Source organism: Bubalus kerabau, chromosome 5 (assembly GCF_029407905.1).
Source record: "Bubalus kerabau isolate K-KA32 ecotype Philippines breed swamp buffalo chromosome 5, PCC_UOA_SB_1v2, whole genome shotgun sequence".
NCBI classification, from domain to species: domain Eukaryota; kingdom Metazoa; phylum Chordata; class Mammalia; order Artiodactyla; family Bovidae; genus Bubalus; species Bubalus kerabau.
In genome coordinates, this window is record NC_073628.1 from 7,624,034 (window position 1) to 7,649,320 (window position 25,287).

Genomic DNA, 25,287 nt, shown 5'->3' on the forward strand with positions numbered 1-25,287 from the left:
TTTATTTTTCTGGGCTCCAAAATTACTGCAGATGGTGACTGCAGCCATGAAATTAAAAGACGCTTACTCTTTGGAAGGAAAGTTATGACCAACCTAGATAGCATATTCAAAAGCAGAGACATTATTTTGCCAACAAAGGTCCACTAGTCAAGGCTATGGTTTTTCCTGTGGTCCTGTATGGATGTGAGAGTTGGACTGTGAAGAAGGCTGAGCACCGAAGAATTGATGCTTTTGAACTGTGGTGTTGGAGAAGACTCTTGAGAGTCCCTTGGACTGCAAGGAGATCCAAACAGTCCATTCTGAAGGAGATCAGCCCTGGGATTTCTTTGGAAGGACTGATGCTGAAGCTGAAACTCCAGTACTTTGGCCACCTCACGTGAAGGGTTGACTCATTGGAAAAGACTCTGATGCTGGGAGGGATTGGGGGCAGGAGGAGAAGGAGACGACAGAGGATGAGATGGCTGGATGGCATACTGACTCGATGGACGTGAGTCTGAGTGAACTCCAGGAGTTGGTGATGGACAGGGAGGCCTGGCGTGCTGTGATTCATGGGGTTGCAAAGAGTCGGACATGACTGAGCGACAGATCTGATCTGATCTGATCATTTGTTTAAGCCCCCAGGTTTTGTGATGATTTGTAAAGCAGCAACAGATGACTAATCATGAGGGTGAGTGGAGTGGGGTGGAGGTCCTGGCTAATTGTTTCACTCTGTCTTTCAAACTTGCCATAGTGTCATATTCCTAAGGACAGAGTAAGGGACAAGGTAGGTGATGAAATAGTTAATCCCACTAGGGGGTTGTAATTTAAAAAAACACAGGAGGCTGCTCTAAGTTACACAAGAAAGCAGGTTTGCTTAACCACAAAACCAAGCAGGCTTGCTTAGCAACAAAATGATGTAACAGAAGCAAGAAATACGCTCCAGAACACTAAAACAATGGCAGCATGAGACCCACATCCTTCCCTGTGAACTCAGTAAGTTAGTGATCCCTAGGACATACTCTCTGTACACATAAAAAATGATAATTTACAGAGAAGTACTCACTGTTACAGAGACCTGAAATAATTTCTGCAGTCCTGACTTGACCATGTAGAAACAACAAAAAACTCTCCTGCTCAACCTGGAGGAGGAGCTGATGTTGGAAGCATGACGTCTACTCAAGAAAGACAAAGAAAGTCTTCTCCCCCTCCCCACTCTTCTTTTGATTATAAAACTGTAGCTCGCTAGGTTCTCAGGGCAGCACCCTCTCCCCCTCCTGCTTGTAAGCCTCAAAATCATCCTGTTCTAACAAATCACTTCTTATCTATCACTTCGACTCTCACTGAATTCTTTCTGTGCTGAGACATAAAGGACCAGAGCTCTTCGGAGCCCCCCAGAGTGCCACCTGTAGTTTGCTAAAACTTCAAAAAACAGTGGCAAAAATCATTTAAAAGAAGAGAGATAAACAGGTTATCTCTACACCTCTGTATTTGTTCCAATACTCCATGGAAATACCCCACGAAAATATTACAATGTCTTAGTATTTACTTCTTTTTTTTTTACTAAGATAATAAAAATAATGCAATTTGAATTTGTGTTGTACTTTTTTCTGCTGCTAAGTCACTTCAGTGATGTCCAACTCTTTCTGACCCTATGGACTGCAGCCTGCCAGGCTCCTCTGTCCACGTGATTCTCCAGGCTAGAACACTGGGGTGGGCTGACATTGCCTTCTCCAACTTGTCTCTAATCTTTCAAAATATATTTAATATTGGATCTGAGCTCCAAGGGGTGCTGTGTCATACCAGGGACTCGATCTTCTGCCTGACTCCTGGGAAACCGAACCACAATCCATTTCTGCAAAGTGGAGTTGCTAGGAATGCCAGTGATGGGTGGAGGTCTCTATCCATTGCCCGAGTCTGGCTGCATCATTTACTCAGCAATTGTGTGTTGAGACTGTACTGTCTCCCAGGCCCATTGCTGGGGAGACATTTGTCAGGGGAAGATACAAGTCACACACCAGGGAAGAGCTTTAATCATATAAGGCAGGAAAGAGTTAATGCCAAATGAGTGAGCGCAATGAGTCCTGAAGTTCCCGGAACCCAGCAGGCAGGGGCTGCTCCAGGGACAACTGGGGGCAGAAACATCACCTTAACCCTCCAAAGACATGGCATTTCCACGTGGGACAAGGATGAGCAGAGAGGATTTTAAGGGGCAGAGTCCGGGATTGGAAAGGAAGACAGTGCCTTCTTGGGCCCCTGGCCACAGTTTCTCTTTTCTTTACTTTCACAAAGCCACTGGGCCGCTGCTGGCTGGTTTTCTCCAGCAGCCCCAGCCTTGCTGTCAGGGCAGCTCTCTCTCATGGCTCTGCAGAGTCGCCCTAGTCCTCAGCCAGTCTTGCCCCCATCAGCGCCAGGAGAAACTGGAGGAAACTGGACACTGGCTGGGGCGCTGCCAGCAAGTGCCAGGCTGTTGGCAGCTTAGATGGTTTCCTTGAGGGGCGAGACTCCCAGCTGCTGAAGAGAAACTTCTTCACCCTTCTCTTCTGCATCCTTCCTAGACAGGCGTTCTTTGACTCTGTTGAAATGAAAAGACAAATGACATTAAAAGGAGGTGATGAGGGGCAGGGATTGAAAGCATTGTGGGCAAGGGTGTATTTGTTCCACATACAGGAGGTGTATCTTTGCTGTCCCAAAGTCCCCAAAGAAGGCGACCCGTCCTCTCGTCCCTGTGAGGAACCTCAGCGGGTGCCTCCCACCGTCCCGTCCACTCCCTCGCTCTCTCCTGAGGTCCACAGCTACCAGGGGCTGGCCTGGCTGGTATCAACCAGACTTGGAAAGGATGCCAAGTCAAAGAGTCTTCAGATGAGGACCTGAGGCCAGACACACACCCCAGGTCACACAGCTGGTGAACAGGGCACCAGGCTCAGCCCACTTTCTGCTGCTGGGCCAGGCTTGCCCAGGGACCAGGGGCACCAGTGAGACCCCGGGACTGGGCCCTGGCCCAGGTAGAGGTCAGTCGTTCAGGAGGCAGGGAGGGAGGAGTCAGGCGAGCCTCCCAGTAGCCCGAGGGCTGTCCCCAGGGCTGCCTGTCCCTGATCACATCCAGTTCTGCTGCTGTTTCCTATTCAACCCTCTGGTCTTTGAAATGATTTGTGTTCTGACCTCCTTCTGTTTATTTCATCCTCCTCTTGAACAGACTAAGAACTGTCTATTTTTCTACTTAGTTTTTCTTATCTTCTTGTCTTACATAGCTTGCCAGATTCTCCTGTCCAGTTTCAGCTGGTTCCATTTTTAGAACTTGTTGCCTGTTCAAAACATTTCATCAGTGTTTTTTTTTATTTTTAATCCTTACCTATTCTATTTCTGATCTTTTAGTTCAATGGTTTAAGCCTTTGTGTGTGTGTGATCATGGCCTAACATAATCACAAAGAAACATTTTTCTTCTCGTTTTACTGTTCTGCATCTCTCTTTTCTGCCCATTAAGCCTCGTTTTCCTGACTTCTGTCCCTCAGGGTCATTGAGGGACAGAAGCTTGTTGGTTTTGTCTGCTAAGTGCCTGTGGTGGGGAGTGAGAGGTGGTTCTCTCCAGTTCTGTCTAATAGATTCCTCTTCCCTTTCAAAGATGATTCCTAAAAACCCAGAGGCAGACATTCTCCACATTCAACTGCTGCAATGGGTAGGCTTGCTCAGTGTTATTTTTGAAACTCATCAAATGAGCAAAGACAACCAGAGGCAGCCTCTTCATGTAATCCATAGTCTTTTTTTTTTGGGCCGTGCCTCGCAGCTTGCAGAGTCTTAGTTCCCTGACCAGGGACTGAACCCAGAGCATAGCAGTGAAAGCGTGGAGTCCTAACCACTGGACCCCCAGGGAATTATCAATGGTCTTCTTTTTTTAAGTATCTGAAATACAGTATAAAATATACATATAAGTATCTGAAATATAGTACACACACACACATACACACACACACACACAATGATTAGGACTCCACACTCTCAAGGTAAGCATTAAAAACATGCTTGGGTCAGCCATGCAGCTGGTACTCACTATGGGTGGGAGGGCAGCCGGAGGTCCTAGCTGACCAAGAGCCTGGCCCTTGGCCTTGGTGGAAACCAGATCTCTGCTGAAAGGCTGAACTTTTCTCTCCACCCTTCACCTCTCCATGCCCCCCACCAGTGGGAAGAGCTTCATGGACGGTCACTGGTTGGACCTTTGGCACTTTCTCAGGCCAGGCTACCTCTCTTCCGGGTTTTCCTGACACCTCACAAGCTTAGGGGAGCTTCAGCTTCACCCAGATCCTTCCCTCACTTCTAGGCCTGGGAAATGGGAAATGGCCTAATTGAATTCTTACAATTTTTTTCACTGTGTGACTCATCTCTTTGATTACCAAAGAAAACCTGCTCAATGCAGATAATTTGGAGAGAAAAATTCTAAATATAAAGCAGCCAAGAAAAAAATAAAATATCACTTATACTTTGAGACAACCACGGTCACCATTTTCATATACGTTTTTTCTCTTTTGAGTGTCTATTTCTTGACATAATTAGGAAAATATCCTAATTATAACACACTGTTTAACAGCATATTGTAAACATTCCCCATGCCATTAAAAACTCCTCGTCAGCACAACATTTAACTAGTGCACAGTGTATCATAGGTTATCTAAATTGCTGGATATTTGGAGAGTTGACATTTTTTTCTGATACATTAAGCATGATGATGAATATCCTTGTAAATAAACTTTGTCCACATTTCAGCTAATTTTTTTAGGGCAGAGTCTTGGAAATGTCATTGCTGCCTAGAAGCTTGTGAAAAATTTTCCAACTCATGGTCAGTAATGCCAAAGAACCTTCCAGAAAGCTTGCAGGAGTTTCCTCCTTGCTATCTGTACATCTCCTGCATTGAAAATGTTTCCGTAGTGAATATTTAAAACAGGACATCATATGGTTTTATTTGCATTTCTCTGATTATGACTGAAGTGGATATTTTTTCTCTGTTTACTTCCTACTGGCATTTCCTTCTTTGTGAATGTTCTATTCTTACATAAAAGGGCCTTTAAAAAAAAAAAAGCAGGATTAGTTGACTGCTCTTTTGCTATTTTTTCCAACAAACTAGGGTCTACCCAACTGGGGCTGAGCCCTGGACCACATCAGGCATTCAGATACTCTCAGAAACAGTATCTGGTCTCGTGATGGATGAAGGATCTTGAGGATGAGCAACTTGAACTTTAGAAACAGGCATTTTCTTTTCACCTTAATCTTTAACATCCTAGGCCTGTGACCGGCGTTCATAACTATCTGATGAGATTAGAAACAGAAAAATGAGAGGGGCTGAGAAGTTCTGAATTCTTATTGTCTAAATGGCTGAAACTCCACTTGACTGTCTCATCAGAAAGGCTGTCTCTTGCCTCTCCTTCCCCAACAAACCAGAGCAAGTCCAGATGTTGCCATCTCATGTTTAGTTGGACAAGAACAGTCAAGAAGAACCCTGGACTGGCCACTGAAGAAGCCCAGGTACTAGCTTCTATAATTTATAATATGCTGGTCAAGTCTAAATCTCCTCTTGGAGGCAGCCTCTTACCAGCCTGTCTACACTGTTGATTGAAAATTATAGATTTGTGGTCTACATCTGGCTTACCAGATTACACAGGCTGGTTTGGGCTATGACCAACGGAATGGAAAAGACCCTTCAGCAAGCTTGTGCTTGGCCTCCCTGAGATGGAGATCCACATCCTGATGGCTTGTGATGTGGGAATGAATGGCATCCTGGGGGCTCTGAGGACCCTGGCAGGTGCACTGGGTGCCCTGGCCCTTCCCGATGTTAGCCTATATTTTCTTCCTCCTGCCATATTGTATCCTTTGAATTATGACAACCTTAAATAAGTGTGCTTTGTGGAGTCTTATTAGTGCTTCCAAATATAAAATCCTGTGTAATTGCTGGAAGTCAAAGAGCAAAGGACCTACTCCAGCCTGAAAGAGACGCGACAACTAAATGCCCCTTGTGATTGTGAACCCGACCCTCCTGCTCTGCAGGACGTGGTTGGGGAGGACTTGAATGAGGTCTGAGGGTGAAATGGTAGTCACATAGCAACATTAACTTTCTGACTGTATGTGGTGGCTGTATTGTGCTCATGCAGGAGAACACCCTTGGAAAAATTACACATAAACATATTTGAAAGAGATTTCAACAACGTTCTCCATATGGTTCAGAAAAGAACAGTTCTTTCTCCAACACTAGCACTTTTGTTTGAGATTGTTCCAAATCACACAAGCATGTGTGTATACATATATATATATACAACTATAAAAATAAACAACAAAAGCAATACAAAATACGGGACTACTTTGTCATGCTTAAGAGAACTTCTCGTACTGCGGCCGTCACAAGCTCTTCCTCACCCCTGGGAGGAGGGGACTCCTGACAGCACCAGCTAGATCAGACCCAAACAGTAGTTCGTTGTGAGAAAGAATCGCTTGTTGTCAATTGCTATAAAAATCAAAATTATTTGGGGCAAATTGTGCCCCAAATTCAGTTGATTCATAGCCAGTAACAACATACTGTTGTTTCATAATTAATTGTTCCTGGCAAGGTCAAAGGAAAGTATATTACCTAAAATCAGAATTTCATTTGGCATTACTCAGATTTTTCTATAGCCAGGGCAAGCAAAATCTGATTTAAAAAATGCCAAGGCCAGACCATTACAGTGGTTCTCTCTGTCATATTAGGGAAGGACACTTCTTCAGTTTCTCTTCCAAGTACCTGGGGCCCTCAGGCAACATCTCAGAGCACCTGCGAACAGGTTCCAGACTGGCTTATTGACAAACACTTACCAGCCCCTGGGATACCTGGATCTACATCTGTTCTGTGGGATGAGTAGGAGCTAAGAGCAGAAGGAAGAGCATCCCAGACAGGGACACCTGGTGGTGGGCAGGGGTCGACCATGGGAGGGTGGGCAGGGACCAAATCCTGAGAGTTTGTAAGGTTTCAATTTTTATCCTCAGTGCAATAAAGAGCCAAGAAAGGGTTCTGAGGAGAGGAATGCTGTGATTCTACTCATAGGATAAGTCCTTCACACCAGCACCTGTGTAGAGAGGAAAGTGGAGAGGGGAAGGGGAGGATCTGAAGTTTTTGTGATTGTTCAGACAAAAGATGATGGTGGCCAGGAAAGTGGAGAGAGATGGACAGATTCAAAATATATTTTGGAGGTAGAATTGACAGGACTTGTCAAGATCTATATCCTTGATCTATATGAATCCAGACTTTGTCCACAGCTCAGGGTAGAAATGGGATGTTTATGGTTTGGGTTATGGATCCTGCAAGGCTTACAGGATCTTAGTTCCCCAACCAGGGATTGAACCTGTGCCCCCCGCAGTGGGAGCACAGAGTTCTAACCACTGGAGCTCCTGAAAATTTCATGGGGGTTTATTTTGAAGGGATGCAAACACAGTCCATGCACACAGGCCTCTGGGCACAGATGGTTCAGCTGTGGCGTCAAGCTGGACCCAGAGAGGTCTCCTGGCACCCTAAAACTAAGGCTCATCACGGAGCCCTTGTTGGTGAGAAATGCCTCAAGAAGCCACACGAGTCCCCTCTGGCTCTTATTTTAGAAACATTGTCAAGGACATCCCTGTCAGCTCACACAGTGATCTCCCTGAGAAGACACGTTAGAGACACGTCTTCCAGTGCTAGCTGCTAAGAAAAACTTCCTTTTCTCTGAGGAACTGGTGTTCCTCGTCCTCTCTGAAAAGAGTTGTCAATGAGGGGTCTCCCTTTCTGCTGCCAGAAAGCTTAGAGCCAAAGTGGACAGCCGGCGGACAACCTCGTGGGCTGGTCTCTGCTTCAAACTGGGGCACCTCTTCCTCCAGCTAAACATCACCCCACTGCTCTGCCACATTTCGCTTCAAGTCGTCCTATTTTTCCTGGTCTATAGGTTATTCTTATTTCCGTTTCACCATTTGCTGCGGAAAGATGGAGGCGGGCAGGACGCTGGTCTCTTGGGCTCTGTTGTTGCCATCAGACCGCATGTTAGCGGCATGTGGAGGACCAGCACTTGTCTCCGCTGCCCACCCAGACTGTGCCCAGAGGCCCCTCACCTCCTCTCCATCGCCTCGATGGTCTCCACCAGGGGCACGTCGCGTGTCTCAGCCAGGAAGCAGACGGCCAGCCCGGCCAGGATCGAGGGGGCCCCGAAGCCCACGGGCGGCAGGACGGCACTGAACTCCCCGAGCATGGTGAGCAGCGGCGCCGCCAGGCCCCCGAGCCGGGCGTTGACCGAGGTGAAGCCCATTCCCATCTGCCTGTCAGAGCAGGGGGGCCGGGTTAGCCGCTGTGGCCTGGACGCCCGGAGGGCCCAGTGCGCCGGGTCCTGGGTGTTGGGGGCAGAGCAGGACAGACAGCGGGTCCTGCTTCAGCAAGCCCAGCAGGCGTCAGCTTGGAGTGAGGACCTCCCAGTTTGGGGCCAGCACCCTTGCGTACCCCCTCACCTGCCCCCAGGCCCCCACCTGATCTCCGTAGGGTACAGCTCTCCCGTGAACAGGTACACGCAGATGAAGGAGCTGGCCAGGCAGCCTTTCCCCAGTGCCGCCTGGGCCGTGCGCAGGCTCTGCATATCTGGGGGACAGAGGGACAGAGTTGCAGGGGGAGCCCAGAGCCCAAAAGGGGAGCAGGGAGGCACAGCAGGGTGGGGCTGGAGGGGGAGGGACTCCTGGGGAGGAGGGTGGATGAGGCTCAGAACCTGCAGAGGGAGCAAGGAGGCAGAGCCCTGGGGGTAGAGGCTCCGGTTGCAGAACATTGGAGGGGAGGATGCGGGGCTTTCTACGTCCAGGGACCCAGAAGCCTGCTCACTGCCCTTCTCTGCCCTCTGCCTCCTTCCTGCTTTATTCCATCCGTCACCAGTCCAAGCTGCAGAGTTAGGCCTGGGTTCCAACCCCAGCTCTGACTCAGCTGGGTGACCTGGCCACTGTGACTCAACCTCTCTGAGCCTCCCTGTCCTCATCTGTAAAATGAGGAAAAAATGCTCAGTGTCATTGAAAGTTTGCTGTTACCCTCATTAGTCATCATGCAGCAAAATTCCAATGACAAGCCCAACATCAGGGTGATGGTCAAAGAAATTATGGCACGTCCTCTGGATTGGGGGCAGCTCCCGCTGCACGCTGGAATTAGGAGAGGAGATTTTATAAACACCCACACCTGTGCCCTGCTCCATCTCCAGTACATCAAAGCCTCCTGGGGCTGGTTCAAGTTTGGGTATTTTTAAAAGACCCCCCAGGGGAGTCTGATGTGCAGCTAGAGTTGAAAAACACCAATCAGGTTAAATACTAAATAGTATAAAAAATTAGGGTCATGAAACATTTGCATTAATGCGGAAAAGCAGATTTGTGTTACAACAAATAGTGAAAAGATGTTTTATATAGATAACTATGTACAGTATATACATATATAATCCTATTTATAGTATTATGTATATATTTATCTCAATTATGTCAACTACAAAATCTATGAATAGGAAAAAACATTGGAAGAAAATAAGTCAAAATTTCACTAGTAATAATCTATCTATTCTACCATTCCCTCATGGCTCAAACAATAAAGAATCTGCCTGCAATGCAGGAGACCTGGGTTCAATCCCTGGAATGGACGATGCCCTGGACTAGGGGATGGCAACCCACTCCAGTATTCTTGCCTAGAGAATCCCATGAACAGAGGAGCCTGGTGGCTATAGTTCATGGTGGTCACAAAAAGTCAGACATGACTGGGCGACTAACACACACACACACACACACACACACATCTATTCTTCAGGGTAGGAACTGAAACACAGAGAAATCGAACAACCTGCCCAAGGCCATGGTGGCAGAACTGGAGGTCACAGCTGGGCCCTTGGCTTTGCTCTGGTCTCTGATATGCAAGCCTGGCTTCTTGCTGTGATCACTGGACTGAATACTGAGGTTTGGGTCCCTCTCTTTGAGACTGGTTGCCTTGGCCTGGAGCCCATGGGCTTTGGGAGTTTTCAAAGGTCTCCAGATTGATGATGATTGCAGCCAGCTTTGCAAACCACTGTTTCAGATCCAGCTGGTGGAAGTTCAGACCCTCAAGTGCCTAGCCAGGCTCCAGGGGGACATGCCAGCCCGCCCTCTGCCTCTCCGGCTCACCTTAGTGAAGTGAAAAGTAACGGTGTTAGTTGCTCAGTTCAGTTCAGTTCAGTCGCTCAGTCATGTCTGACTCTTTGCGACCCCATGAATCGCAGCACGCCAGGCCTCCCTGTCCATCACCAACTCCTGGAGTTCATTCAGACTCACGTCCATCGAGTCAGTGATGCCATCCAGCCATCTCATCCTCTGTCGTCCCCTTCTCCTCCTGCCCCCAATCCCTTCCAGCATCAGAGTCTTTTCCAATGAGTCAACTCTTCACATGAGGTGGCCAAAGTACTGGAGTTTCAGCTTTAGCACCATTCCTTCCAAAGAAATCCCAGGGCTGATCTCCTTCAGAATGGACTGCTTGGATCTCCTTGCAGTCCAAGGGACTCTCAAGAGTCTTATCCAGCACCACAGTTCAAAAGCATCAATTCTTCGGTGCTCAGCCTTCTTCACAGTCCAACTCTCACATCCATACATGACCACAGGAAAAACCATAGCCTTGACTAGACGAAACTTTGTTGGCAAAGTAATGTCTCTGCTTTTGAATATGCTATCTAGGTTAGTTGCTCAGTTGTGTCCAACTCTTTGTGATTCCATGGACTATAGCCACCAAGCTCCTCTCTCCATGGAATTTTCCAGGCAAGAATACTGGAGTGGATAGCCATTCCACTCTGCAGTGGATCTTCCCAACCCAGGGATCAAACCCAGGTCTTGTGCATTGCAGGCAGATTCTTTACTATCTGAGTCACCAGGGAAGCCCTGGTGTTCTTATTCATCATTCTAGTCTCTCTGGCAAGACAGTAAACACTCTGAGGGTGAAGACTCATGTCCTTTGTAGACTCTCCACTGTGATACTGTCACTAGGTCCTAGCGCTTATTAAATACTCCAGTAATCTATAGTCACTTTCTTTCCAGATCCAGAAGAATATCCCTCAGCCTTGTTCCTGCACAGTGTCTGTTGCCCCTCAAACCCTCAACCCCAAAGGCAGAAGCAGGCAGCTCACCTTCCGGCACAAACATGTTCGAGATCACCATGAGCCCGGCCAGGATGAGGAAGGAGGCCACCGTGGCCCGGCGGCCCACGTAAATCATGGTGGTGGTGGCCACCAGCATGGCCGGGATGTCTATGACGCCAAATAGGACCTGTACCAGATACACGCTGAGCCCAAACTTCTGCAGGTCCATGGCCAGGCCGTAGTAAGCCAGGGAGTTGGAGAACCTGGAAGAGGAAGCAGAATGGTCCTGCTTCAGCCCAGAGCTCACTGTCCTGGATCTGAGGGCACCCAAGGGTGAACGGCATAGGACTCCTCTGCTGGCTCTACCATCAAAATATTCCCAGAACCTGCCTCCATCAGCGGGGAGCGAAAATCCCCCGGCTTGGCAGGACACTCCCTCCTGGTCTCCTAAGCCTCTGATTTTGGCCTTGGAGCCCATGCCCCTCCATCCACATCCCTTTCCGGCCACTCTGAGTCCAGCCAGCACCATTCCAGCCCTTCCGTCTCCAGGCTTCAGTGGCTGATCTGATTTGGACAGGACATCAAGAATTATGTCCTGAATTACCAAGGGAGGTTCAAGAAAAAGCTTTTGACTGTTTTATATGGCTCGTCTGGAAACTTCTATAAATCCTATGTTTTAGTAAAATATTTTTGTTATTCTTAAAAAAAAAAAAAAAAAGAATTGGAGGGAGGGACATCCCCAGTGGGCCAGTGATTAGGACTCGGCTCTTTCACTAATGTGCCCTGGTTTCAATCCCTGGCTGGGGAGCTAAGATCTCGGGGTTCACAGCCAAACTGACTGCTCTGGCCTGGAGTTCCAACACTTGGGGTCTCCACAGAAACTTACAAGGTCCCTGAGACAGTGTCTCAAAGAGTTACTTGTACATCCATGTTCACAGCAGTGTCATTTACAATAGCCAAAATGTGGAAGCAAGCCAGGTGACCATCAACAGCAAGCGGTCTACACATGCAATGACTGAGCCTGAAAAAGGCAGAAATCCTGACTATGCTACAACACAAGTGGATCTTGAGGACATTACACTAAGCGAGATAAGCTACTCACAAAAAGGTAAGTATCGTATGATTCCACTTACGGGAGGCCCCTCGAGTGGTCAAGTTCACAGACATGGAATGCTGGTTGCCAGAGGTTGAGGGGGAGCAGGAATGGAGGAGATATTGTTTAATAAGTACAGAGTTTCAGTGTCGAAAGATGAAAAGAGTTCTGCTGACGGTGGTACAACAGTGTGGTAGGTATGAAACACGGCTGAACCGCCCAGTTACAAATGGTTAGGATGCTGCGCCTCCCCTGGTGGTCCAGTGGCAGAGATTCCACACTTCCACTGCAGGGGGCACAGATTTGATCCTTGGAAACTAAGATCCCATTTTCCACGTGACATGCCCCCCAAAATGGTTAAGATGCTAAAGTTTATGGTATGTGTATTTTATGATACTTTCTGGACATGAAACAAAATAAAATGTCCCTGAGGAAGGGGCTTGAGATGGGCCCTCATGATGAGAGGGTAATAGGCAGGAAGGCCCAGGGGTCTCCAAACAGGAGGAAATAGCCTGTAAGTGTCAGACATTTTTATCTCTCTTAAGCGGCGGGAGGAAACAAACTAGCGATATTTTTTTCCTTCTCTATACAAATTTAAAAGGAGGTTTCTCTACAAATACTGTGTTGCCATAAGGACACCTGGTTTCACCTGAAGTTAACTATTCTCAAACCTAGAGAAAACCAATGCCTTTTTTTAATGGAAATGTTTGTCTTAAGCTATGCTAATGTGCTATGCATTTACCCCAAACTCTGTCTTCAAGTCGGTTCCGCCTCTTGGCTCAGAACCTACTTGACACACCAGTATGTTATACTCAGATATTGTTCCCCTAATCTATGTAAATGAAACTATTTGTATGGTGGTCTGTCCTTCTCCAAGATTCAAGTTAATCATTTTATGGCCCAGGATAAACCATTTGGTGCCAAGATTATCCCAAAATGCACCTTATGGGTGAGGGTCTTGGTGCCATTCTGAATTTTAAGACATTCCTTTCTTTCATTAACAGACTGCTAGTGACTATATAACATCCAGCTGAAGACTAGCAGGGGGGTAACTCTCTGCCCCCTTTTGATGCCTATGTCAGAAGCTTTCTCTATCTCCTTTATACTTTAATAAAACTTTATTACACAAAAGCTCTGAGTGATCAAGCCTCGTCTCTGGCCCTGGATTGAATTCTTCTCCTCCAGGGGCCAAGAATCCCGGTGTCTTTGTGTGTTCAACAACAACCTTTCAATGACCCACTTGCATAGGTCTTATTTCTCTGCAGGACATGCTGGCACAGACCCAGGAGTGTAGGGAGAGGGGAAGTGGAGAAAGAGAAAGTGGCAGTGGGCTCTCTCCTACCAGGGCCCAGCATCAGCCCCCAAACCACTTACTGAGAAACTCCTACCATCCCTCCCGGTTATCCCCAGCCGTGTGAGTCAGTGAAGATGGCGAAAAGGAGAACAGACTTCAGGAAAAGGTGACAGTCATTCTTGTGGGCACTATCGACAATAGCCAAGACATGGAAGCAACCGAAATGTCCATGGACAGGTGAATGGATAAAGAAATGGTAGGACTTCCCTGGTGGTGCATTGGTTAAGAATCCACCTGCCAATGCAGGGGACATGGGTTCGATCCCTGGCCCAGGAAGATTCCACATGCTGTGGAGCAACTGAGGCCGTGTGCCACATACTAAAGCCCGCGTGCCCTAGAGCCCGTGCTCCACAACAAGAGAAGCCACTGCAGTGAAAGCCATGTGCCGCAACTAGAGAGTAGCCCCAGCTCTCCGAAACTGGAGAAGGCCACTGCAGCAATGAAGACTCAGTGCAGCCAAAAAAAAAAAAAGAATGAATAAATAAAAATTTTTTAAATAAAATAAAGAAGATGTGGTATATTTATACAGTGGAATATTACTCAGCAACAAAAAAGAATTAAATAATGCCATTTGCAGCAACATGGAAGGACCTAGAGTTTATCACATCAAGGGAAGTAAGACAGAGGAAGATAAATATCATTTGATATCACTTATATGTGGAATCTACCAAATGATACAAATGAGTTCATATATGGAACAGAAAGACCCACAGACAGAAAAGAAACTCACAGTTTTTATGGGGAAAAGCGGAAGAATTTGAAATTAACATATATACCTACTATATACAAAATAGATAACCAACAAAGACCTACTATACAGCACAGGGAACTATACTCAATATTTTGTGATAAACTATAAGGGAAAAGAATCTAAAAAAAAAAAAATAATGTATAACTAAATCACTTTGCTGTACTCCTGAAACTAACATAACATTGTAAATCAGCTATGTACTTCAGTTTAAAAAATAAGAGAGAAAAATGACAGATTTTTCTGGGTGAACCTGACCTAGTCATAAAAATCCTTTAATTCTGGATATAGAGGTCAAAGGTGGGGAAGTCAGAGACTCGAAATGTGAGAAGGATTTGCTGTGATGAAAATTCTTCTTTGAGATGGAGGTGGCCATATGGCAAGAATATAAATGGCCTCAATGACTTGAGAGTTCAGGTCAGTCTCTCAGTCGTGTCCGACTCTTTGCGACCCCATGAATCGCAGCACACCAGGCCTCCCTGTCCATCACCAACTCCTGGAGTGGCCCTTGGCTAACAACTAGTGGAGAAATGAACATGTCAGTCCCACAACAACAAAGAACTGAACGCAGCCAGCACTTTGAATGAATCTGAACGTGAATTCTTCCCATGCAGCCTGCCCACCATCTTCATTTCAGCCTTGTAAGAAAATCCTGAAGAGAAAACTCAACCATATGTGCCTGGACTTCTGACCTACACAACTATGAGCTCATAAATGGATATTGTGTGGAATTTAAAACATGACACAAAGGAACTTATCTATGAAATAGAAACAGACTCACAGATGTAGGGAACAGACTTGTGGTTGCCATGGGGGAAGAGAAGAGGGGAAGGTTGGACTAGGAGTTTAGGAATAGCAGATCCAAACTGTTACATATAGGATGGATAAACAACAAGGTCCTACAGAATAGCACAGGGAACTATATTCAATAGCTTGTGATAAACCATAATGGAAAAGAACATGAAAAAGAATGTATAAATATATGTAATATAACAGTCACTTTGCTGTACAGTAGAAACTAACAACCATTGTAAATCACTGTAAACCAACTATCCTTCAACAAAATGAACTTTTAAAAAATGGTATTGTTTTAAGGGCGGTTCAAGAGGGACAGGACATACGTATATATATGGCTGATTCATGTTGATATTTGACAGAAAACAACAAAATTCTGTAAAGCAATTATCCTTCAATTAAAAAAATAAATAAATTTTTAAAAGGGGGAAATTGTTGCTTAAAAGACATTGTTAGTTTATTGAACCTGGGTATTTCCTAAGACTTCAAATGTACTTCTGTATCATTAATATTTCATTAAAGAAACTCAATTAATGAAAAAAAAATGGTATTGTTTTCAGCTGTTATGGTCATTTGTTACATAGCAACATGAAAGTAATACAGTATATGAAAACTAAAGTGATTGTTGAGAGGGCTGAGGGACACCCAGTCAAAAATTAACTGGTTTCCATTCATATCCTTTGCTTAATAACGCATTTGCTCAACTGGGGATTAGAAAGTGGGGAATATAAGGAGTGGCCTGTGAAGACGTGAGCGCCCCAGCTGAAAGTCTTCCCAGAACCTGGGTCCTGAGGAGCTCCCTGGCTGCCCAGGCCCAGAACGGCCTCATAGGCAGCACTTTTGGGGCAGAAGCCCTCTGAATGCTCAGTGTGGGGCACAACCCCACGTTTGCAGGGCACAGGGACATAAGTGCTTTGCCAGAGTGGGGAACTTCCCAGAATCCCCTGGAGGCATATCAGGATGCAACCAGGTGTATTTTATTCAAGTTGCCTGGCTTTCAGTCGGTGCCCCCAGCTGGGTAAGACCCATCTCCAGATGTGGGTTCCCTTGGTCAGCAGGGGTATCTTATGCACGACATTAGGTCTTAGCAACCAGCAGGGGCCCAGAGGACCCTGGACGCTCAGAAGACATGGGAAAAAGCATGGGGAACAGGACTGACTTCACAAGGCCCTTCTGTGCATTGCATTAAGTATTTGAGAGTTTGTCAGTGGGGACACTGGCGTGTCCTGGCCTTGGGTCAAAGTCCTGGACAGGAGCCCAATACCTACCAGACCACCATGAGACAGCACGTGACTTTACGGATGGCTGGGGTTCGGAAGAGGTCCAAGACTGAGTTGGAGGGGCGACCAGTTGCAAACTCACTCTGGATGTAGGAGCTCACCACCTGGGCAAGGAAAGTCCGATCAGGGGAAGGCGGGATCTGCGATCCTATTCCCAGGGGAGGGCCAAGGTCGAGAGCCCTGGCAGGATGGTTGACCCTTGTCTCCTCCCAATGCTGGTTCCAGGACTTTGAGGTGAAGCAGAGCCTCCAACCTGAGCCTCAGGGCTCCTGGGCTGCCCACTGATTAGGCTGAAATAATCAGGGGCACCTTCAGGCCCCACTCCTGGCGTCAACTCAGACAGTCTCAGCTGGTGGTTAAGAAGGCAGGTTCCCAGGGGTTCTGGCACCTCCTATTGTGTTTTCTTAAGCAGATTGCCTAAGTTATTATTTCCCTGCCTGTTCCCTCTGGATCCAAAGGGTTGGGTGACTTGGTAATCCAAACATCAGATTCCTCATCTTTAAAGGTGAGGCATTAGGAAATCCCCTGGTGGTTTGGTGATTAGGACTTGGCGCTTTCACTGCCATGGCCCCTGTTCAGTCTCTGGTTGGGAACTGAGATCCCGCAAGCTGCCCAGAGCAGCCAACAAGAAAAAAGTGAGGCATTAAATGAGATTGTGTATGGAAAACCCTTAGCACAGTACCAAGCAACTGGCTCGATAAATGTATTTATTTATAATAAATGATAGCTATCTTATCAAAAATGGTATGCATAGTAAATGGTACTTTTATTATTGATTATTTGATAATTTCATCTTAGGATTTTTATTTTATTTTTTTGAATTTTTGGCTAAATGTGAATGGGTTATTTCCCCATCCCATGGATGGACAGACTGATGAATGAAACAGTGAAATGATCTACCCCAGATCACAGAGCCATTCTGTGGTTAAACATCTTCGTCCCTCTGGAGCTCTTCCCACTCTATTTATTCTCAGCCTGTTCACCTGGATGGTGAGTCCTGGCAAGTCACCAAATCCTAGCACATCTCGAGGCTGACAGCAAGACTGAAAACTGGTGCTCCCCTAACTTGCAGCAGACCTGCCTACCTCCTTGGTCAGCCTTTCCCCTTCCTCCTTTCTCCCGTTCATCGCAGCCACCTTCCGCAGGTTCTTCAGAGCTACCTGGGTCTTGCCATGAAGGAGGAGCCATCGAGATGACTCTGGCAGCCACCTGGGACCAAGAGAAGGATGGAGAATGAGTGGCGCTGAAATGGCCACTATAATGGCCTGTGATGGCCACTGGGGCACTGAATGGGCAGAGTGGCACTCATGCCATTCCTCAAACCAGAGCACACCCTCTTTCACCTTACAGACCCCAGAAAAAAGGAAAAACCCTTGCTGTCGGCAGAATCAGAAAACTGGGGGACACACGGCCTCTCTTTCTTGTAGCACATCTCTCAGAGAATCTCTGCAGTGTATTCAGAGATGACATGGGCCTTCAGGTGTCCACAGATCTGGTTTTGAGACTGGTTCTGACCCCAGTAAATGGCTTTTTTATTTGTTTTACTTTGGTTGTTTGTTGTAGTTAATTTTATTTTTTTCTTAAAGTTTTTGCTGGAGTACAGTTGATTTATAATGTTGTGCTACTCTCTGCTGTAACAGCAAAGTGAAACAGTCATACATATACCTAAATCCCCTCTTTCCTAGATTCTCTTCCTATATAGGTCATTATAGAGTACTGCGTAGAGTTCTCTATGCTATATAGTAGGTCCTTATTGGTTATCTACTTTATATATGAAAAAAAAAATGAAAGTGTGTTGCTCAGTTGTATCCAACTCTTTGCAATCCCATGGACTGTAGCCTGCCAGGCTCCTCTGTCTATAGAATTCTCCAGATATGAATACTGGAGTGGGTAGCCATTCCTTTCTCCAGGGACTCTTCCTGACCCAGGGATTGAAGCTGGGTCTCCTGCACTGCAAGCATATTCCTTACCATCTGAACCACCAGGAAGCCCTAACTTATATACAGTAGTATGTGTATGTCAATCCCAGTCTCTCCCAGTATGTGGCTTTGAAGAAGTCATGGATCCACCTGGGCTGCCTCAGTCCTCCTCCTATAAAATTCCCTGGGGTTGTTGTGAGGTGCAAAGGAGCTGATGAAGGCAAAGCTCTCGGTGTGTTCTGGAGCCCCTCAGTAATGTAAGGGGTTCTATCCTGAACCTGCCCACAGCCATGCATGGTCCTCGTGAGCCCATGTCCTCACTTCTGCACATCCCCACCACGTCCCCCAAATTCCAGTCACTGCCCACCCCAAGGCTCCCCCAGGGACAGGTGAGGGCCTGGCTATACAGGTGCACTCTGCCCCAGCCCTCTCTGCTCAGAACGTACCAAGAGTAGAGGAAAAAGACGAGGAAGGGGACAGAGACCACAAACTGCAGCCACCGCCAAGGGCGGATCAGGTACGCCACGCCCGCCAGGATGAGCTGACCCGAGGTGAACGAGTACCCCAGCAAGATCCCTGCCACGGTCCGGCCCCGGGTGGGCATCCACTCCACGACTGCGGAGAAAACCACGCCAGACTCAGTGGGGCTTGTTGCTCACGTGGGTGCTTAATTCAAGCCTCCCCCATCCTTTAGAATGACTCTGTGGCCACTGGAAATCATTCCAGAGAGGCATGAGCACGGACAAAGATGTCCCAACCTCAGTCCTTACCCTTAGACAAATGCCAGGTGGACTAAAGAGCTTCATGTAGGGCTTCCCTGGTGGTCCAGGGTTAGGAATCCATCTTGCAAGGGAGGGGACGCGGGTTCGATTCCTGGTCCAGGAAGATTCTACATGCCATGGGGCAACTAAGCCTGCGCACCACAACTGCTGAAGCCTGAGCCTAGAGCCTTTGCTCCTCAATAAGAGGAGCCAATGCAGTGAGAAGCCTGCACGCTGCAACTAGAGCATCGCCCAAAACTAGAGAAAGTCCCTGTGCAGCAACAAAGACCCAGCACAGCCGAAAATAAATACATACATGTTAAAAGGAGCTAAACATAACAATAAAAGCATAACAATATTAGAAGAAACCATGCTAGATGTCTTTTTAATCTTAGAGTCAGGAAAGGCTTTTCCAAGAATGTCACAAAACCCAGAAACAACAAAAGGGAAGACCAACAAAGAGCTTCATAAAAATAAGAAGTCTCTGCTTAAAAAAAAAATACCCATTGTAAGCAGAGTCATAACTTCAGCAAAAAAGACAGGAAAAAAAAAAATACCATTTCAAATAATAGTCAAAGGGTGACTTTCCCTAATCTGGGAAGAATTCTTACAGATCAATAGGAAAACAACTAACACGCCAAAAGGAAAAACGGGCAAAGGCTGTGAACTGTTGGTCGAAAAGGGAATATAATGACTCTCAATTGCATGTGTGTTTGTCTGTGTTAGTTGCTCAGTCGTGTCCAACTCTTTGTGACCTCGTGGACTATATATAGCCCGCCAGGCTCCTCTGTCCATGGAATTCTCTGGGCAAGAATACTGTAATGGGTTGCCATTCCCTTCTCCAGGGGATTTTCCTGACCCAGGGATTGAACGAACCCGGGTCTCTTGCCCTGTAAGCAGATTCTTTATCATCTGAGCCACCAGGGAAGCCCCTCTTAATTACATGATTTTTTGCAAATAGCAAAGCTTGGAAACAATTTAAATGTCCATCCGTGGGGGCCTGATGACATAGAGCAGGCACACTCTCACGAAGCAACCAGAATAAACGGAAGAGGATGCTGCTTTCAGGCAGCAGCCAGCTCGTGTGTCCAGTCCATTGACAAGCCCTGTGACTTCTCCCTGCAGAACCTCAGAGCCTAACTGAGCCTTCCTGCCTCCCCCTGTGCTAACCCCGGCTCACTCCAGCCTCGCCTCTTGCCAGGTGACCGGATGAGCCTCAGACCGGACTTCCGGTTCCTGTCCTCGAGCCGCATGGCAGCCTGAGGGGTCGTGGCTGATGCCAAGTGGGACCAAGTCAGGCCTGTCCTCAGCTCAGGACCCTCCAGAGGCTCCTGCCTCACTCAGAGTCAAAGCCAACGTCCTTCAAGGCCCAGGTCTAAGGATCTGCGGCCGTCACCCCAGCCCTGCTTGTCACCCACTTCCGCTCTGTCCAGCCACGAGGACCTCCTTGCTCTTGAGTCCACTAGACACACTCTTGCCTCAGGGCCTTTGTCTGGAATGTTCTCCCCCAGTGGCCACAGGTCCCCTTCCCTCACCTCCCTCAAGCTTTGGTCAAAGTGACCCCTTCTCAGCCAGCCCTGCCCTGAGCCAATAAAACTGCAGGCTCTCTCCGCCTCAGGCCGCCACCGCCCTGCCCCCTCGCCTGGCCGCTCTCATCCCCTTTGTGGGCTTTAGTTTCCCTCCGTAGCTCTTATCACCTTCTAACACACTATGCAGTTCGCTTATTTGTGTTGTTTATCTGTCTTCTTGCAGGAGAACATGGGCTCTACACAGCAGGAACTACTTGTTCTCCACCTCCCACACCTAGTAGTGTGTGTGTGTGTGTGTTCGTGTGTGTGTGTGTAGGGATGTGTGTATATGGTGCATGTCTTGTGGTTAGGAGTGTGTATGGTGTGTGTGTAATGGTTAGGAGCACGTGTGTGTGTCTGTATGTAGGAGTATGTGTATATGCGTGTGTGTTATGGTGTGTGTATGTGTAGAGGTGTACACAATTGTGCATACAATATACACATTATATATTGTGCAGGGGTGTGTGTTGTGGTTAGAAGTGTGCATGTGTGTATGTTAGGATGTGTGTATATGGGGGGTGTGTGTGTGTGTGTGTGTGTGTAGGCATGTGTATTATACAGGTGATTCTAGCAGGAGATGGATTTGGGACGACTGTTTCTGCCTTTATTATTTTTTTTTGGCAGATACATGTTTTAATTCATATTATCATATAAAATAAAGTCATATTATAAATTCTTGGCTATATGAAACTTTTAGTATTTTATTCATTTTCATAGTTTTACAGTATTAGTAAAAATAATGACCATTATAAATAAGTATAAAATGGAAGTTGATGAAAAAATAACCCCAAGTCTTCCTTGACTCCCACCCTTCCACCAAAAAACTAGCTAGTATATGGCAAATATCCTTTTCACATATTATCTTTAGGCATATATTCACTTTGTAGTGGCGATGGTTTAGTCGCTAAGTCGTGTCTGACTCTTGTGATCCCACAGACTGTATCCTGCCAGGCTCCTCTGTCCATGGTGTTTTCCAGGCAAGATTACTGGAGTGGGTTGCCATTTCCTTCTCCTGTTTCTGCCTTTAGATTCCACGAGCCATGGCTGGACACCCACCCTGAAGGATGAGGCAGGTGGGCTGGGGTTTGCTGAGGTCCCACCGTGACCTCAGCACCCTTCAATGTCCGGATGTGGGGAGGAGAGGTGACCAGAGTGCGACCTGGAGCATTCTAGTTCTCCAGCCCCAAGATTCCCCACTACCCTGGGATAAAAGACCCCAAGAAACCAAGTAATTAGAGGCAGGGGGCAGGCCTGCGTCCAGGGTGGGCTTCCTCTGCGCACACGGCTCTCTGCCACAGCCACTGGAACCAGCCTGGAGTGATGACTGAGCCTGTCAGTGTGGGGTGGGGACATTCCCACCTGGCACCCAGGAAGCCAGGCCGCCAGCGGCCCCAAGGGGAAGCCTCACCTCTTTTGGATCCATATACTCTCGGGATGCCTGCCACCCACCCTGGGGACCCTGTGTCTCACCTCGTTTCCACGTCCCCACACTAAGCCCCACAGAAGCCTGGCACACAGTAGGTCCTTAGTAAGTGGTTATTGCTGACTAATTCACACAAGAAGGGAACCCAGCCCTCTCAGCTCGCAGACATGCAAATCGCAACCCAGGGTTCCCAGCTCACTGCTGGCAGGCTCCGCTGAGAACCCAGGTCTCCTGAGAACCCTGGTGGGAGGCTGTGAGTTGAGGTCACCGGATGAGAATCCCACAACAAGGAAATGGGAAAGAGGCCCACCAGTGGGGCTGCCACTGCCCTCCTGCCCCTGCCAGCCCCCTCCCCTCCAGTCCCCTCCATGGCTGGACTCACCCAGAGAGAGCGAATTTAGGATGATGCCGGAGAAGGTCATGCCCATCAGGAACCGGCAGAAGCAGTAGGTCCCAAAGGAGCTGAAGTACGCCGTGGCCGCCCCCGAAACTGCCAGCTGCAGGTATGACCAGACCAGGGGGGCCTTGCGGCCCAGCCTGAGCCCGGCCATGGGCCCAGGTTAGGGTTCCGAGGCGGCAGCAGCTTCCCCAATGGCTGTCATGGAGGGAGGGTGAGAGGAAGCTACTTACCCCCACCCCCTACCCCCCAATTTGAAAGCCACTCATCCTAAGAGAAGCGCACTCGCTGGGGCCCAGGCCCTGACAGAGGCCAGGGAGGGAGAACACAGTGTGGAAGGAGCTTGGGGATGAAGAGACACCTTCCCGCCTTCGTTCTTTCACTCAAGGAGAATTCTAGCTCCTGACCAAGCCCCCACTCTCCCAGGATTTGGGGTAAGGCAGAGATTCTGCAGAGGCCCAGAAGCTGGTGCAGAAGGTTATGAGAGGGTCCCCTGAGTGACTTCCTGGCAGGGAGTAGCCCTTGAACCAGAACTCATGGGGGGCAAGCCCTTGAGGGGGCCCAGGCCGATAGGAGCAGGACCCCAGGGGCCAGTCTTCATTTGAATTGGTCATTTTGGGGGGGCCAGGGTGAGGTGGGGCTTGTTATACCATAAAGGAGTCCAAGGCCAGGGAAGCAGGGCCTTGGCATTGCCCCATTTGTAAGTGAGGGTCCAGGGCTGTAGCCCCAGCTTGACCAGGTGGGCAGCATTTCTTTTTCACACACCGCATGTTACATTCATTCATTCCATCATTCATTCATTGATTCTGTTGCACAGATGTCCATTGATGACCTCTAAGGGGTAGGTCTGAGCTAGGGGCTGGTGACAAAGAAGACACTATGCATAAGATACAGGCTCATACAGAGAAAGACCCAATGTGTCATGACACAGGGCGACAGGGGCTACGACAGGGCCACCCACGAGGCGGCTGAGGCACACAGCACAGTCCAGGGTGTGGGTCTGCAGTCCTGGAGACCCCAGAACCTGAAGATTGAGAGGAGGGGCTGTGGGGCGGGGAGATGAGTGAGGGAGAGAGAGAGAAGGGGAGGCGAAGCAGGGAGGGAAGGGAAAGAGGACGGAGGAGGGAAGGATGCCAACTCCATCAGAGCCGCGGTGTGCGCTGTGCTTCGGGGCGTCTCTGTACCCTCAGGGGCCCTTATGGTCAGCAGTGGCTCACCCACACAGTGGGGTGCAGCCTGGATGATGGGATAGCTGTCTGAAGCAACACGCAGAGGCCACGAATGAAGTGAAATAAAATCTTGATAGAGAAGCATGTGTGGGCTGTGCCAGCGTTTGTACGAAAAAGGGGGATGGAGCACACGTGCGTGCTCTCTTGGATTGTTGTTCAGTCGCCCAGTCGTGCCTGACTCTTTGCGACTCCATGGACTGCAGCTCGCCCAGCCTTGGATTGTATAAAATCATAAAACATCTCTGTGAGATACACAGAAACCAGGCTGCCCTAGAGGAATTACTGGAGTGCAGGGCAGAGGGGAGAACGCTGGCCTACATACCCACTTGTACCTTCTGGAATCTTGAACCATATGAATGTATTATATGTATCATAATAAATTATATAATACATATATCTACTTTAAAATACATATTTTAAATACATATTAAATACATTAAAATACATATTATTTTAAATTTTAGTTTAAAATAAACTTTAATAAAGAAAAGTTAATGAACAGACTGGGGAAACCCTCACCCCCAAAGGCTCACCTGTCTGCAAGGCTGCCAAACACAGCGGCGCCTGCCAGCACCCCGGCCATGTAGACGGACTGAGCCAGGTCGCGGAGGGTGCGGGCCTCACACACCAGGTCCCACTGCGGGGGAGGGAGGGACGCTCCAGCCTCGACCTGGGGTGCAGCCCCCACAAACCCCGCAGCCCCTGGCCCCACCTGACCTCTGTCACGATGGTGGACGGGAAGACACTGCGGTCGTACACCCAGCCGTCCTTGCAGCCCTCCGTGGCTGCCCCGTGGACAGAGGCGTTGGGGCTCAGGAGGGCCCACTGAGGCCGTGTGAAGCGCTGGCATGGCTCGGGGAGCCCGAGCGGGTCCAGGGGTATGGTGGCTCTCAGCCAGGCCCCCGAGCCGTAGACAGCAGCTGCACTGTGGTTGGCGGGGCTCTGGCAGTGGTGGGGGGGCACGGCGGCCGTGAAGTTCTGCAGGAAGTTGTGACAGGCCAGCAGGCTGCAGGGAAGCAGCAGCAGGGCCGTGGAGACGAGCTGGAAGCGACCCACGCCACCCAGGGCGTCCAGCAGGTCTGTGAAGGCCATGGCCCCGGGCCTGTCCTGAGGCCCAGGTGTGGGGCCTTAAGTATAGGGGCTGGGCCCTGGGAGGTGGAGGAACAGGCTGGGGTTAGGACCGCAGATGCCCCGTGTCCGGAACTCACAGGGGTCCGGTTACACCTCACAGGAGGCCTGGGGCGTCCCCACATCTGGAGGCTCCCATGCTACCAGGCCCTTTCTCCTCGTTTCTCCTAATCTCTCACCTCCCGGGTTAGAAAAGCGAGGGGTCCCAGGGGGCCACCTCACAGCCCCCTGCCCAGATCTGTAGGCCCAGGCCCCTGCCCACAGCCCTCATGGGGGGACCCCAGCAGTAAATGCAGCACCATCGTCACCCTCCCCTTCTTTCTGGAGGCCGCCGCGAGGCATCTTCAGGAGCCCAGTTCCCCAGGCCTGTCATTGGTCTCCCCTGAGGCCAGAGCCTTAAAAGCTTGGCGATCACGTAAGGGGGTGCCAGCGATTACTGCTGCTTGCCTCTTCCCCATTTTCCTGGAAGTTGGGGGCTGCACAGGAGATACTCAGAAAAAAGTCCTTTAAAAATGCCCAAATA

General features: G+C 48.5%; 1 protein-coding gene across 1 annotated transcript; it reads right to left on the reverse strand.

Moving 5' to 3' along the window:
* Positions 1–279: 279 nt before the first annotated feature.
* Positions 280–24,728, reverse strand: LOC129653592 (solute carrier family 22 member 20-like). Its single transcript, XM_055583332.1, has 10 exons — positions 24,354–24,728; positions 24,170–24,273; positions 22,393–22,547; positions 18,705–18,873; positions 17,425–17,548; positions 16,328–16,443; positions 11,118–11,332; positions 8,479–8,587; positions 8,071–8,274; positions 280–2,551 (listed from the first exon to the last, which is right to left on the reverse strand). The coding sequence occupies exons 1-10, from the start codon at positions 24,726–24,728 to the stop codon at positions 2,455–2,457; spliced, it is 1,668 nt and encodes a 555-aa protein (XP_055439307.1). The 3' UTR covers positions 280–2,454.
* Between the last annotated feature and the right edge of the window lie 559 nt (positions 24,729–25,287).

What these genes read in the sequence shown, in the direction of transcription:
- LOC129653592 (XM_055583332.1), bottom strand. Translation starts at nt 24,728, where the DNA reads ATGGCCTTCACAGACCTGCTGGACGCCCTGGGTGGCGTGGGTCGCTTC. An exon ending in TTTGGCAGCCTTGCAGACAG is followed by an intron (nt 22,548 to 24,169) that starts GTGAGCCTTTGG and finishes GGCCGGGCTCAG; the next exon opens with GCTGGGCCGCAAGGCCCCCC. An exon ending in CCTAAATTCGCTCTCTCTGG is followed by an intron (nt 18,874 to 22,392) that starts GTGAGTCCAGCC and finishes TTTTCTCCGCAG; the next exon opens with TCGTGGAGTGGATGCCCACC.